A 15,163-nucleotide genomic window follows, 5' to 3' on the forward strand; every position below is an offset into this window, starting at 1 on the left:
TAAAGAAAAACATTTAATTGGGTGGCTCACAGTTCAGAGGTTTGGTCCATTAGCATCTTGGCAGGACATGGCAGTGTGCAGGCAGACATGGTGCTGCTGAAGGAGCTGAGAATTGATACATCCTGACTTGCAGGCAGAAAGAAGAGGTCTGAGACATTGAGCATGGCTTGAGTATATGTGAGATCTCAAGGCCTGCCTCTACAGACACATACTTCCTCCAACAAGGAACCTTCTAATATTGACAATCCCTTTGAGGACCATTTTTTGATTTTTTCAAACCACCACACAGTCTTGTTTTCATAGAGTTTTCTAACAAGCACTCAGAATTCCCCTCCCAGGACTCTATTCTTGGACTTGTTCCAAAGTCAAAGGAAACAGTAGCACTAATAGTCCAAAACATGATAATGTTTCTTTTTCTTCCTCTTCCTTCCTCTTTTTCTTTTTTCTTTTTGGTTTTCTGAGATAGGGTTTCTCTGTTTAGCCTTACCTATCCTGGAACTCACCAGGCTGGCATAGAACTCATGAAGATCTTTTTGCCACTACCTCCTGAGTACTGGGATTAAAGGCATTTACCATTGGCAGAATGGTTAAAAGTTTTTACCAGCTGCATATTGACACTGGGCTATTGTCTAGAATATTCAAAGAATTGAAGAACTTAAATACCAAGGAAATAAAATTGACAATCAACAAATGAGCAAATGAACCAAAAATACCATTTTCAAAAAAGAAATACACATGCCCAATAACTATGTGCTCAGTATTCCTAGCCATCAGGGATATGCAAAGTTAAACTACTTTGAGAGTCATCACATAAGACATCACTGTTCTCAAAAAATATTGCATCAAATGTTGGAGAGCATGTGGAGAGAATGAAGCCTTAATCCATTATGGTGGGCATGTCAACTAATACAATTGTGGAAATCAGTATGGAGTGCTCAAAAATTAAACACAGAACTGCTGTATGACCCAGCTATTTCTCTTGTGGGATATATTCAGAGGGGTAAATCCACAGCCAACCACAGAAATATTTACACTCCTGTTTTTATTGCTGCTTAATTCACTTATATCAAAGAACTGGAATTTACCTAGTTGTTTTTCAGCAGATAACAATATAAAAATTTGGCATATATATACATACATATATATATGTATGATGAAATATATATATATATATATATATTTGATGAAATATCACTCACCTCTAAAGAAAAATAAAATTTAAACTTGCAGGAAAATTGATGGACATAGAATGTGAAATATTAAGTGAGGTCACACAATATCAGAAACAAAAAAATGTATGTTCTCTTTCAGGCATGGACTCTAGCCAATAATAGATGTATATATGTACATCAATGTACATGTGGGTACAGTATAACAAGAAAGGCTAAGTGTAAGAGGTAAGGGAAGGTTGAATGCAGGTAATGGACATACCTTGTGAAAGAGGACGGAAAGTTAATTTGCTTTTTCAGTTCTAATTCTGTCATGACTTTTGTGTTTTGTGAGGCAAAGTCTTACTCCATAGGCGAGGTTGACACTTGTATGTATCCTTGACTACACTTATACGTGTGGCAATCCTCTTGTCTCTGTATCCCAAGTGCTGGGTTTACAGGTGTGCTCACCTTTTCCACATGCTGTTGCGTGTCCCATGTTCAGGGGTGGGTGAGTTGATGGATGGGACACAGACACGCTTGTATTTACCTTTCTGCGTGGGCTCTCCTCCTACCAGGAAAGGATTCCGGCTGTTTTTCTGCCCACAGTGTGCAGTTCTTGCTTGAATATGTATTAGATGAGTTCCGTATTAACAAACACTGTTTGAAAATTAAAATGTTGTAGTGGCATTTCATTTGTATTTTAATAAATAAAGCTTGCCTGAAGATCCGCAGAGTAAAACAGCCACGTTGGCTAGCCTTACAGACCAGGCAGCAATGAACTTTAATCCCAGTGACCACAATGACAACACCTTTAATCACAGTAACCACACTAGTTTGCCATAGAAACCAGGCAGTAGTGGTGCACACACTTAATCCCAGAACTCGAGAGGATTTTAAAACGGGAGGAGACAGCTCTCAGCCTCAGTCTCTTTCTCATTCTGAGATTCCTGGAGGCAGGATCGCCATTTCGGACTGAGGTAGAGGTGAGAGCCAGTGGCTGCCTGTTTTGCTTTCCTGGTCTTCAGGTTGATCCCTAATCTCTCTCTCTGAGTTTTTATTAATTGTGTTTTAAAATGTCTACTTCTTAGTCTCAGGTCCAAGTTCCCCAAGACCAGTGGTTCTCAACCTTCCTAATGCTGCAACCCTTTAATATTGTTCTTCCTGTTGTGGTGACCCCCAACCATGGAATTTTTTTTGTTGCTACTTTATAACTATAATTTTGCGACTGTTAATGAATTGTAACGCAAATGTCTAATATGCAGATGGTTTTAGGCTACCCTTGTGAAAGGGTAGTTTAGTTCTCAAAGGGTTCATGACCCGCAAGTTGAGAACTGCTTCCGTAGACTACATTTTAAGTTTTTATTGTGTTCGTGTTAAGTTTGTGTTACTATATTTGTTGTCTGTAAAGAATTTCAAAGATATTTTAAAGTTATTGAAACAGCACAAAACTAAGTGGAGAAATGTGAAGACATTTCTGATTTCTTTTTATGTCTCTTTTCTGTTGTAGGAATCAAGAACCCAGTCTCAGTTGCAAACAGACTCTTGTGTGAAGGGCAGAAGGGCAAGCTCTCTGCAGGCAGGATTCCTCCCTGGTAACCACTCTTCCTCTTGACTTCTGTCTTGGCATGTTAGTGTTCAAAGGCCGCTTTAATCCACAGAGGATGATGCTGTTGGTTCTGTACCAGAGATCACACGTCTAAGTCACTTTGTTCTGTAATGGTAGCATACTCTACAGTTGATAAGCTCCAGATGGAATAGAATCTCATGGTTCAAAGGAGGTTTTAATTAATTTCTGGATTTTGTATGCCATTGATTCTCAAGAGGATTTTGTGTCACCAAGTGATCAGTTAGGGTTATTTTGTTCTGAAACTCAGAACCTAAAGATACTGGAGCACAGTGTCTAAAGTAATTAGTTATGGGACATTAATAGAAAAATACATGTTGCATATTGTGAATAGCCATGATGCAACTGTTATTCACTGCTACTAATAATTAGCAAAGTCTTATCTTTCACCTTATTCATCTTACTCAGAAGAGGTAAAAACATAAAAAGATCAGAATAACAGATTTGCAAGTTAAGGGGATTCAGTCTTTGATGATGGTGTCGTCTTGGTTGCTCTGATGGGGAAAAGATGTACTAAGTAACTAGTGCTGGGGCTATATCACAATAGAGCAATAAGTTCATCACATTAGTCAGAAAAATCACAGTGCAGATTTAAAGGTTAAAAAGACTGGGTTGGAAAGATGTACGACTCAGAGGTTAAGAGTACTTGCTTAAAGAGGACCCCAGTTCAGTTCCCAGCACCCATTTGGTGTTTTACACTCATCCATAACTCCAGTTGCAGGCGACCTGACAACTTCTTCTGACCTTTGTGTGTACCAGGTATTCGGATTGTATGCATGAATATATGCGGGGAAAACACTCATACATATAAAATAAAAATCAGTCTTAAAAATGTATAGTATAAAATTTTCTTGGCAGAGTATAAAGCTGTAAACAGCCTAAATGTTTCTCAGTGGTTAGAAAATTTGCTTTCTAGTCCTATTACTAAGTAGAACAAAGGAGGGAGACATTAATTCTAATTTACTCTACAACACAGTATCTTTGAGGGAATGTTTACACAAAATTTAACCCTCATAAATGTAGAGGTTGAGAAGTTCAGGTTCATAGTTCTGGCCTGTTTGGCTCGGTGTGGATTTTCTTTTTGCCTTGCAAGCAGTTGCCTTCTTGTTTGTCCTGTCATTGAAACTATATGGGAAAGAGAAGGGGAGAGGAGTCTGTAGAGGTACAGATGGGAAGAAGAGGGTAAAAGAGAGGAAGATAGAGAGAAGGATAGAGGGGAAGGAAGGAGTAAAAGGTGAGGAGAGGAAGAGAAGTCAGAGAGAGTGAGACAGGGAGAATGAGTGAGAGAGGGGCTTGCCAGTGCCCCTTTTTCTATTAGTACAGTGATACTTGTCATGGGAACCCTACCCGCATGGTGCTCTCTCTCAGTTTATAGCAATAGATCTTTACATTGCAGAATTAAAAATAAAATGAAAGTTAACTTATATTTACATTCTTTTTGATTTGTTGAGACAGGGTCTCACTGTGTAGTTCTGCCTTGCTTGGACATTGATTTATGGGCCAGCTGGCCTTGAACTCACAGAAATTTCTTGGTCCCTGTCTGCTAGGATAAAGGTCTGCATCAGCATGCCAGCTATAGTTTCTTAAAAAACAACAGCAAAAAGCCTGCAAATTAATATGCTGAACTAGTTGATACCACCTAAGTTAGGGAATAAAATATCACCAAAGGATTTGAGGCTATCTAGACTGAAGTTTTCTTTCTTTTTTCTCCTTCTCCTCCTTCTTCTTCCTTCTTCTTCTTTTTGGATATTGTCATAAAGCCCAGAGTGGCCTTGAATTTGGAATCCTCGTCCTGTTGAATCCATCATGCTCAGCCAGCTAAGGCCTTTCTAGTGGATCCTCACCTTACACAGTGTCCCATAGCCCTATGCTGAGCTGTGGCGTTCCTTTGCTTAGTAACAATTGTCCTAAATTGAAGGCTTTCTCATTCTCAGATCCTTTTTATGTTATGTGTATTTTCTACTTATGTATAATAAATAGTTGTATTTTCTAAGGCTCTATAAAAATGTGCATTGTATTAGTTACACCATTGTATTAGAGACATCATGACCAAGCAGTTCATTGAAGAAAGTTGAACTGGGCTTGTTGTTCCCGAGGGCTAGAGTCTATCTTGACAGAACAAAAGTTTGGCAGCAATAGCTGAGAGCTCACAGCCACTAGCCGGAAAACAGAGAGAGCTAACTTGAAGTGGCCTGAGCCTTTTGAGACCTTAAAGCTTGTCCCCAGTGACATGCTGTTGAAGATCAGCTTTGACAAAACTTGTACGTTCCTGTGTAGGACCATGAGGGTTCGAATTATTAAGTAAAAGGAACAGAGACAGAAACACAGAACAGCCTCGGGAGGGACATTCAGTGAGTACTGAACCACCTGAAGTTATTTTCCACCTGCTTATATATTTCACTCCAAAAGGGGAGAGGTGAGGCAACGGACTTCATTAACATGATATAAGGAACAGACTTGAATTCTCTAACCTTTGGTCCAGGTGGAGTAGATCCACCTCGACACCCCTACATCCTCCGGCCAGTGTACACATCCTAATCCTCTGTAATAGCCACCAACTGGGCAAGTATTCAAATGCTTGATATTTATGAGGAACCTCTCATTCAAACTACCACATGTGTGAGTATATTAAACACCTTGAATGGTTATATAATCCACTGTGATTGCCTCATAAAGAAAAGGAAGAAAGACAAAACAAGGCAAAGTAGTTGCCAAAGTGAGTATAATACCTTAATATTTTACAAGGAAAAATTTTTTATTAAAATGATCTCATCTATCTAGGCTGAATAAAGCTCCTATGTTTTCACATTTTCTTTATCGTTGGATTTCTGGGTTACTTCCACATCTTGACTATTGAGAACAGTACTGTAATAAGCATGGTTGTCTAAGTATCTCTTTGGTGTGCTTGCTTAGATTCCTTTGGGTATGTATATGCCAAGGGATAGTATGGCTGGATCGCAGGGTAGTTCTATGTGTTTGTTGTGATGTCCTCTAACTGTGTAGCTCTTGTGGCCTAGGATTCAGTATGTAGACTACACAGGCTTTGAACTCAAAAAGATCTGCCTGATTCTGTTTTTCAAGTGCTAGGATTAAAGGAGTCAGCCACAAATGTGTAGCACAATTAATAAAAACCAATAGACAGAAATTTCTTTCAACTTGAAGGTCAAAAAAGCAAAGCAGCCAGCCACTGGCTCTCACCTCTACCTCAGTCCAAAATGGCGATCCTGCCTCTAGGAATCTCAGAATGAGACTGTGTCTGAGAGCTGTCTCCTCCTGTTTTATATTCCTCACTAGTGCTGGCATTAAAGGCAGACACCACTACCACTTGGTTTCAATGGCAAACTAGTGTGGCTACTGGGATTAAAGGTGTGTGTCACCACTGCCTGGTCTGTAAGGCTGACCAGTGCGGCTGTTTTAATCTCTGAACTTAAGGCAACCTTTATTTATTAAAATACAAATGAATATCACTGCACCCATGCCTGGCCTGTTTTTGTTTTTGAGGAATACCTATATTGATCTACACAGTTTTCATTCTCACCTGTAACTATATAAGGATTCCTTTGTCTTCCCTCTTCAACAGTATCTGCCATCATTGTTTTCTTGATAATAGCCAATTTGACTGTGATGAAACAGATTTGAGAAGCAATTTTAAATTACATTATCATGGCAACTAAGGGTGTTAAATTATATTTCCCCCTTTGGTTTATCGAGACAGGGTTTCTCTTTATAATCCTGGCTATCATGGAACTCGCTCTATAGACCAGGCTGGCCTCAAACTCACAGAGCTCTGCCTGCCTCTGCCTCCAGAGTGCTGGGATTAAAGGCGTGCGCCACCACCGCCCAGCCATATATTTATTTCTAATATGCTGTGTCCATTTGTGTTTCTGATTTGCTTGCATGTATGTCTGTGTACCACATGCTTATCTGGTGCCTGAGGAAGCCAGAAGCTATTGGATTCGTTTTGTAGGCTGCCATGTGGGTCCTAGAATCGATTCTGAATCCTCTGGGAGAAAAGCACGTGCTCTGAGCTGCTGAGCTGTGTATTATCTCTGTGGCTTCTCAATTTCTTTTATTGAAAAATGTCTTCAATTTATGTTTCCATTTGTTTATTGGATGACATAGTCTTTGAATGTTTTAGTCTTTTGAGTTTTCTATGGAATCTAAGTATTAATCTTTTATGAGATGTGTAGTTGGCAAAGGTTTTTCTCCCATCCTGTGTGCTGTCTCTTCAGTATGCCGATTCTTCCTTTGCTGAGCATCGATGTTTTAGTTTCATCATTTGTCAGTTGTTGGGATTACCTTTTCTGCTGTTTGAGGCCTTTTTAGAAAGCCCTTTTCTATTCCTACATCTTGAAGTTTTCATATCTTCTAGTGATTTCGAAGTTTAAGGGCCTACTTAAGGTCTTGAATTAATTTTAAGTTAATTTTTGTTGTGTGAGATTTTATTTTGTTGTTCTACTTATAAAAATATAGATTTTCCACACTCTTCGTTGAAGAAGCTCTGCCCTCCTCTGTGTATGTGTATAAGACATGTCCATGTAGCTGTAGTTGTGGGTTTTTTTTTTCTCGGTTCCTACTTAGCCACATGAGTACGAATGGAAACATTGACACAATAGTTACACTGTGTTGCTAAATAGTGATGCTGTGTAGGTTATGTATACCAAATGCGTTTGTTGTTCTGATGTGGAGTCTTGCTGTGTTGCCAGGCTATCTTAGGACTGTTGATCTTAGGCTGGCCTTGCACTCCTACTTCTGTCACCTGAGTGGCGGATGACAGATGTCTCTGACTATGCCCTGCTCTCATTGGTTTTTTGACGTTTTGGTGTTTCTTTTCCTTTCTTACCCTTGCTAAACCTTACCCGCACCAGGCAAACACTATACCACTGAACTATGTCCCCTCCCAGTTAGGACAGTGTCCTTTATAGTAGGTGCTCTAGTTTGTGATCAGTGACCAAAAGCAACTTTGGGAGGGAATGAATTATTTGGATAATGCTTCCATGTCACAGTTCATCACTGAGGCAGGTTAGAATAGGAGGTAGGAAGTGGAGACCCTGGAGAAATACTGAGTACTGGCTTTTTTCTACGTTAGTCAGCTACGTTTCTTATACAGCCTAGGCTCTCTCACCCACCCAGAGACAGTACCACACACGGCAGGCTGGCCCACCAACCCTGACTAACAGTTAATAAAATGCCTCACAGGCATGCCCAGGCCAGTCTGAAGGAGGTATCTCCATTGCATATCCTTCCTCCTGGGCGTGTGAAGCTGAAGCTAACTATGACAGTTACATCATCTGTCTGCATGCTCCTGTCAGTAGGCTGAGGAGCTGTATTTGGCTTATGTATACTTCTATAACTCCCTGACTTGTTAATTCTTCTGACCTTTTTCTTTGTTTCATTTGGAAGTTTCCATTGCTTGTGGTTTTCAATCTCAGTTATTCTTTGTTATCCAGCTACCAGCAAGTCAACATCCAGTCTAGTTGATCATTTCTGACTTTGTATTTACTGCTATATGTTAGACTAGTATCTTTATGAAAGGCTTCTGTCTTCCTAAATATATATGAATAGAGATTTAACAATTTTTAAAATATTTTTGTTTACTGTTTTTTTATAATTTTTATTACTTTTAGATAATGTTGAGTTGAGTAATATCCCTTTCCCCTGTAGGTTTTATTTTTCTGTTTGGTAGTTTTTTATTGGATTGCAGGCGTTATGAGTTTTACATTTTTTGTGTATTGAATGTTTTTATGTTTTAATAATCATAAAATTTTATTAAATCATTTCGTCTTTCCAGGCCCTGCTTTAGGGTTCCCAAGTCTAGAGAATACATTTAGCCTCATTGTCACACTGCAGCAGACGATGTGACAGTGAAGAGGCCCCCTCAGCCCGTGGGAGTTAAGGTTTCCTGGCCCTATCTGAACTTGGGATTGTTTCCTTGGCAATTGGCAGGTTGTATGCTTCAGGGCTTTGGCCTTTTCCTCTTTCTTAAACTCTGGTCTCCATTCAGCAAACTACTAAAGAGGTGCTTTCTCCAGGTCTCTGGAGCCCTCTCTCTGTAGTTCTTTCCTCTGTTGTAATTTGTCCTGGGAACTCTAGCCATTTCGGCTTCTGATGGCTCAGTTCCATCTCTTTGCTTTAGAGACTGCTGGGCTCCTGGACTGTGGCCTAGAAACTCTGGAAGTCATACAAGTGACTCTCTGAGTGCAGCTTGGTTTTTATGTTTTTCTTTCCTTTTTTACAGGATAACAGTCCTTTGTTGCTTGGGGTCTAATGTCTAAAACTGTTGATATTCATATTTTGCTTTTTTCCTCATTGATTCAGACAAGATGATAAGTTTATTTTGTTACTCTATCTTGCCTAGTAGTGAAAAATCTTTACATACTTGGAAACTCACTGTGTAACTATAGTATTTTACAAGTAGATTCTTCCACTCCTCTATATTAACTTAACCAGAGTTATCATTTATTTTGAGTTTATTTTGCATTTTTAATTTTTTAAAGAGAAGATGCTTTTAAATTTTTTTTAAAGATTATTCTTCTCCCATATATTACATCCCTAACACAGTTTTCCTTTCCTTCCCTCCCCCCATCCTCCTCCCCACTGTCTTCCCTCTCCCCAGATCCATGCGTCCTTCAATTTCCCTCAGAGAAGAGTGGGCCTCTTCGTCACCTAAACACGGCATGATATGTTAAAATAAGCCCAGGTACATACCATCACATCAAGGCTGGACAAGGTGACCCAGTAGGAGGAAAAGGATCCTATTAGTAGGCAAAAGAGTGAGTGACTGCCTCTGCTCCCAGTGTTAGGAATCCCACAAGAACACCAAGCTACCCAGCTATAAAGTGTATGCTGAGGACCTAGGTCAGCTCCCTATGGGCTCCCTGATCTCTGCAAGCCCCTCCTGAGGCCCAGTCAGTTGATTCTGTGGGCTGTGTTCTTGGAATATCCCTGACTCCTAGGTTCCTCTGATCTGCCTTTCCTCTGCATGATTTCTTGAGCTTCGCCTAATGTTTGGCTATGGGACTCTGCATCTGCTCCCATCAATTGCTGGATGAAGTCTCTTTGGTCTCTGATGAGGATTCTGCTAGACTCTGATCCCAGAACACTCTTCAGGCAGAACAAAGTATAGGTTGAAGGTTTTGTGACTGGGTTGGTGTCCCAATCCCTGTATTTAAGGCCTTGCCTGATTATAGAAGATGACCAATTCAGGCTTTGTCTCCTGTGGTGATATTTTACTTGTGATCTAACAAATAAAGCTCACCTGAAGATCAGAGTGTGGAGCTAGCCAGTTAGCTATAGAGGCCAGGCAGTGGTGACTCACACCTTTAATCCCAGTGCTTGGGAGTTAAATGTCTTTAGTCCCATCACTAAGGAGGTGAAGACAGGAAGGGATATGACTGGGCAAAGAGAGGAATGAATATAGCGTGGGAGGATACAGGAGCTCAAAGATTCAGTCTGAGGATTCTCGGAGACAGGATTTTGCCCTCTTTAACCTGAGGATTCGTTAGAGGTATAAAGAACTCATGTGACTGGCTGCTCCTCTTCTCTGATCTTTCAGCTTTTACCCCCTAATATCTGACACTGGGTATTTATCATTAAGATCAATTATTAATCACACTACAATTCCCTATTACTAGGAGTCTTTGCTTTACTTGGTAGATTCCATTACAGCAGGTTCTATTTTGCTTCCAAAATGCTCCCAATTCCAGTCATTTTTCCCAGTATCTGTCCACCCCTGCCCCCAAGCTGATCCCTCCTGTTTTCAGCCCCACCTTTCCCAGTCCACCCACAAAATCTATTCTGTTTTCCCTTCCCAGGGAGATCCGTGTGTTCCTCCTTATGCCTTCCTTGCTACTTGGTTTTTCTGAGTCTGTGTACCACAACATGATTATCTTTTACTTTGCAGCAAATAAACACTTAAAAGTGAGTGCATATCATGTTTTTCTTTCTGGGTCTGGGTCACCTCACTCACTCAGGATGATTTTTTTCCCCAAGTTCCATCCACATGCCTGCAATTTTCATTATATCATTGTTTGTAACAGCTGAGTAATAATCCGTTTTGTAAATGTACTATCGATTCTTTGGTTGAGGGACATTTAGATTGTTTTCAGTTTCTGGTTATTATGAATAAAGCTTCTGTGAACATAGTCGTGCAAGTGTCCTTATGATAGGATGGAGTGTCCTTAGGATTCTATGCCCAGGAGTGGTATAACTGGCTCTTAAGATATATTGATTTTCTGAGAATTTCCCAATTTTTTTTGTTGAATTTTTGTGTGTTTGGGTATCAGGGTGACCGTGGCCTTATAAAATGATTTTGGCAATGTTTCTTCTGTTTTAATGTTGTGGACTAATTGACGAATATTAGTATTAGCTCATCCTTGAAAGTTTGCTAGAATTCTGCACTGAAGCTTTGGGCTCTTTTTGTTTGTTTGTTTGTTAGGAGACTTTTAATGTCTGCTTCTATTTCTTTTGGGGTTATACGTCTACTTAAATTGCTCATCTGATTTTGATTTAACTTTGGTAAGTAGTATCTATTCAGAAAATTGTCTATTTCTTTTAGATTTTTCAGTTTTGTGGAGTTTAGGTTTTTGATGTATGACTTAATGATTCTCTGGATTTCTGCTGTGTCCTTTGTTATATCCCCCTTTTTGTTTCTGATTTTGTTGATTTGGATATTGTCTCTTTGCCTTTTAGTTAGTTTCTATAAGGGTTTGTCTTCTTTGTTGATTTTCTCAAAGAATCAATTGTTTCATCGATTCTTTGTATTGTTCTCTTTGTTTCTGTTTTATTATCTCCAGTCTCCTCCTCTTGGGTTTGTTTGCTTCTTTTGTCCAGGAGCTTTCAGGTGTGCTGTTAAGTTGTTAATATGGTATCAGTGCAGTTCTTTATAATGGCACTTAGTGCTATGAACTTTCCTCTTAGTACTGCTGTCGTTCATTGTGCCCTATAATTTTGGGTATGTTGTGTGTTTTTTTTTTCATTGAAATCTAGGAAGTCTTCAATTTCTTTATATCTGCCTTGATATAGTAGTCATTCACAAGGGAGTTGTTCATTTTCCATGTGTTTGTAGGTTTTGTTATTTTTGTTGTTGACATTCAGCTTTACTCTGACCTGATAGGGTACAGGGGCTTATTTCAGTTTCCTTCTATCTCTTAAGACTTGCTTTGTGACCAAATATGTGCTCAATTTTGGAGAATGTTCTGGTGAGGTGCTGAGAAGAAGGTATATTTTTTTGTTTGAGTGAAATGTTCTGTAGACAACTGTTAGACCCATTTGATTTATAATGTCTGTGAACTTTATTATTTCTGTGTTTAGTTTTTGTCTGAATGACCTGACCATTGGTGAGACTGGGGTATTGAAGTCTCCTACTATTAATGTGTGAGATTCGTTGTGTGATTTAAGCTGTAGTGTTTCCTTTACAAATGTGGATATCCTTTCATTTCAGGCATATATCTTAAGAATCTTTTCCTTTGTTCAGTATGAAAAATCCTTCTTTATCTTTTTTGATTAATTTTAATTTGAAGTCTGTTTAGTTAGATATTAGACTAGCTACAACAGCTCGCTTCTTAGGTCCATTTTCTTGGAAAATCTTTTCTAAATCTTTATTCTAAGGAAATGTCTGTCTTTGTGGTTGAGGTGTGTTTCTTGTATGTGACAGAAGGATGGATCCTTTTTTGTATCTATTCTGTTAGCCTGTGTCTTTTTATTGTCGATTTAAGACCATTGAAGTTGAGAGACATTAATGACCAAGGATTGTTAATTTTTGATATTTTGTTGTTGTTGGTTGTATATATGTATTTCCCTTCCTTTAGTTCTGCTGGTGTGAGATCTTTTATTGTTTGTGTTTCAAGTATGTAGTTAGCTTCCTTCAGTTGGAGTTTTCCTTCTAGTATGTTCTGTAGGGTTGTATTTGTGGATAGATAGTATTTAAATTTGATTTTGTCATTAAATACCTTATTTTCTCCATCTATGGTGATTAAAAATTTTGCAAGGTATAGTAGTCTGAATTGGCATCTGTGGTCTTTTAGAGTCTGCAGGACATCTGTCCAGGCCCTTCTGGCCTTTAGAGTCTCCATTAAGAAATTAGATGTATTTCTTATATGTCTGTTTATATGTTACTTGACTTCTTTCTCTTGTAGCTTTTAGTATTCTTTCATTGTTCTGTATGTTTAGTATTTTTTTCTTTAGTATTTTGATTATTATGTGACATGGGGTCTTTTTTTGTGATCTAATCATTTGGTGTGCTATTAGCTTCTTGTACCTTTATAGGCATGACTTTCTTTAGGTTGGGAAAATACTATTCTATGATTTTGTTAAATATATTTTCTGGGTTTTTGAACTGGGATTCTTCTTCTTTTATCCCTATTATTCTTAGGTTTGTCTTTCCATAGTGCTTTGTGTGTTAAAAGTTTTTTAGATTTAGCATTTTCTTTGACTGATGAATCTATTTCTTCTATCATATCTTCAACAACTGAGATTTTTCTCTTCCATTTCTTGTATTCTGTTGGTTATGCTTGAGTCTGTAGTTCCTGTTGGTGTAGACAGAGACTGTGCATTGATTGGTTTCCCAGCCAGTCAGACCCGAATAATTACACAGAAACTATATTAATTACAATGTTGTTTGTCTGATGATTCAGATGTATTTCTCGCTAGCTCTTACATGTTAAATTAACACATTTCTATTAATCTGTATATCACCATGAGGCTGGGACCTACTGGTAAAGTTCCGGTGTCTGTTGCCTTCGGCAGCTACATGGTGTCTCCCTGTTGTGCCTTCTTTCTCTCCACATTCAGTTTAGTTTTCCAGCCTAGCTCTGTTTTGCCCTGCCATAGGCCAAAGCAACTTCTTTATTAATCAGTGATAATAAAACATATTTACAGCATACAGAGGGGTATCCCACATCACGTTGGCTTACCCAGATTTTCTGTTTCTACACTTCTCTCAGTGTTTTCCATTGCATCTATTTTGATTTTTCATTTTCTGAATAGTTTCCTTCACCTGTTTGTTTTTCCTTGGCATTCTTTTTTTTTTTTTAAAGATTTATTTATTATGTGCACAGTGTTCAGCCTCCATGTATGCCTGCAGGCCAGGAGAGGGCGCCAGATCTCATTACAGATGGCTGTGAGCCACCATGTGGGTTGCTGGGAATTGAACTCAGGACCTCTGGAAGAGCAGTCAGTGCTCTTAACCTCTGAGCCATCTCTCCAGCCCTCCTTGACATTCTTTAAGGTATTTATTGATTTCTTTTAATTTTTTTCTTTTCCTTGACTCTTTAAGGTCTCTTATCATCTTCATAAAGTTGACTTTAAGGTCTTTTTTTTGTTGTTCTTCAGCTGTGTTGAAGTAGTCTGGCCTTGCTCTCATAGGATAGATGGGCTCTGGTGTTGCCATATTGCCTTGCCTATTGTTGATTGTATTCTTACACTGGCATTTAGGCATCTGGATTTGTGATGATTGTAGGTCTAGGTCTTAATTTCTGAGTTTGTCTTTGTTGGATGGGTGTTGTGTTCCTTGGATTCTGTTTCTTCTTTTGTTGATGGAGGTTTCTGTCCTGCCTAGTCCCATAGCCATTCAGTCCCAAAGAAATACACAGAGGCTTACATTAATTATAAACTGGTTGACCTATTAGCTCAGGCTTCTTATTAACTCATATCTTACATTAACCCATAATTCTTGTTCCTATTAGCCAGTGAGTCATTCTCATCTTGCTTCCTCTGGGTCTGGGTGACAACTACAGCCTTAACCTTTCTTTACAGATTCTCCTATTCTGGTCGCCCTGCCTATACTTCCTGCCTGGCTACTGGCCAATAAGCATTTTATTAAACCAACACAAGTGACAAATTTTTATAGGGTACAAAACTATTTTCCCATAGCACTCTTTTGTCTTCTGGTCTTTGTGGCCTGGCTTTATGGTGGCTTGTATGACCTCTAATCTAACAGGGAGTCTCTGTCCTTGTTGGGATCTGGCCTTCTGGTGATTAGCTTGGCTTTGGTGCAGCCATAGGTCTCTGTTCTTCTGCCTAATGTGGCCTGCACCTATCTTCTGACTACAGTGGCCTGCACCTGAGCAGCAAAAGTCCAAAAACGCACTTCTTATTAATTTGACCTATAGAAATCCAGTTGCTCTCACCTAGTCCTTCATAATATTTTATAGTATATTTATCTCTTCCTATATATACTGATGTGACACTTTCCAGTCATGCAGGATGCTCTTTAGTGAGAGAGTCTGGGCCCAAGTTTAGTTCCTAATCTGTGTAATGATAATTCCCTAATTACTACATTTGTGCATTGTGATTTTTTGTGGGTTTTATGCATTGTCTTAAAATGTTTTATAGTTTATTAGGTTAAGAGAGTTTGAGATAACAGAACTTGAATCCTATAGTTGTCCAT

The 15,163-nt window shown here is 38.9% G+C and overlaps 1 protein-coding gene across 6 annotated transcripts in view; it reads left to right on the plus strand.

Annotated features, from left to right (window-relative positions):
* Positions 1-15,163, plus strand: part of Tasp1 (taspase 1) — a 231,598-nt gene that overhangs the window by 45,575 nt on the left and 170,860 nt on the right. For all 6 annotated transcript variants that reach the window (XR_005976046.1, XM_041670827.1, XM_041670829.1 and 3 more), the window contains one exon: positions 2,659-2,743. Coding sequence is in view for 5 of the 6 variants with exons in the window: in XM_041670827.1 (XP_041526761.1) it covers positions 2,659-2,743 (85 nt within the window). In the remaining variant the exon portion in view is untranslated. The remainder of the gene's footprint in view (positions 1-2,658; positions 2,744-15,163) is intronic.

The sequence above is a fragment of the Microtus oregoni genome, unplaced genomic scaffold (genome assembly GCF_018167655.1).
Source record: "Microtus oregoni isolate MIOR12 unplaced genomic scaffold, Mior012 000020F_ref0000438, whole genome shotgun sequence".
Lineage (NCBI taxonomy): Eukaryota > Metazoa > Chordata > Mammalia > Rodentia > Cricetidae > Microtus > Microtus oregoni.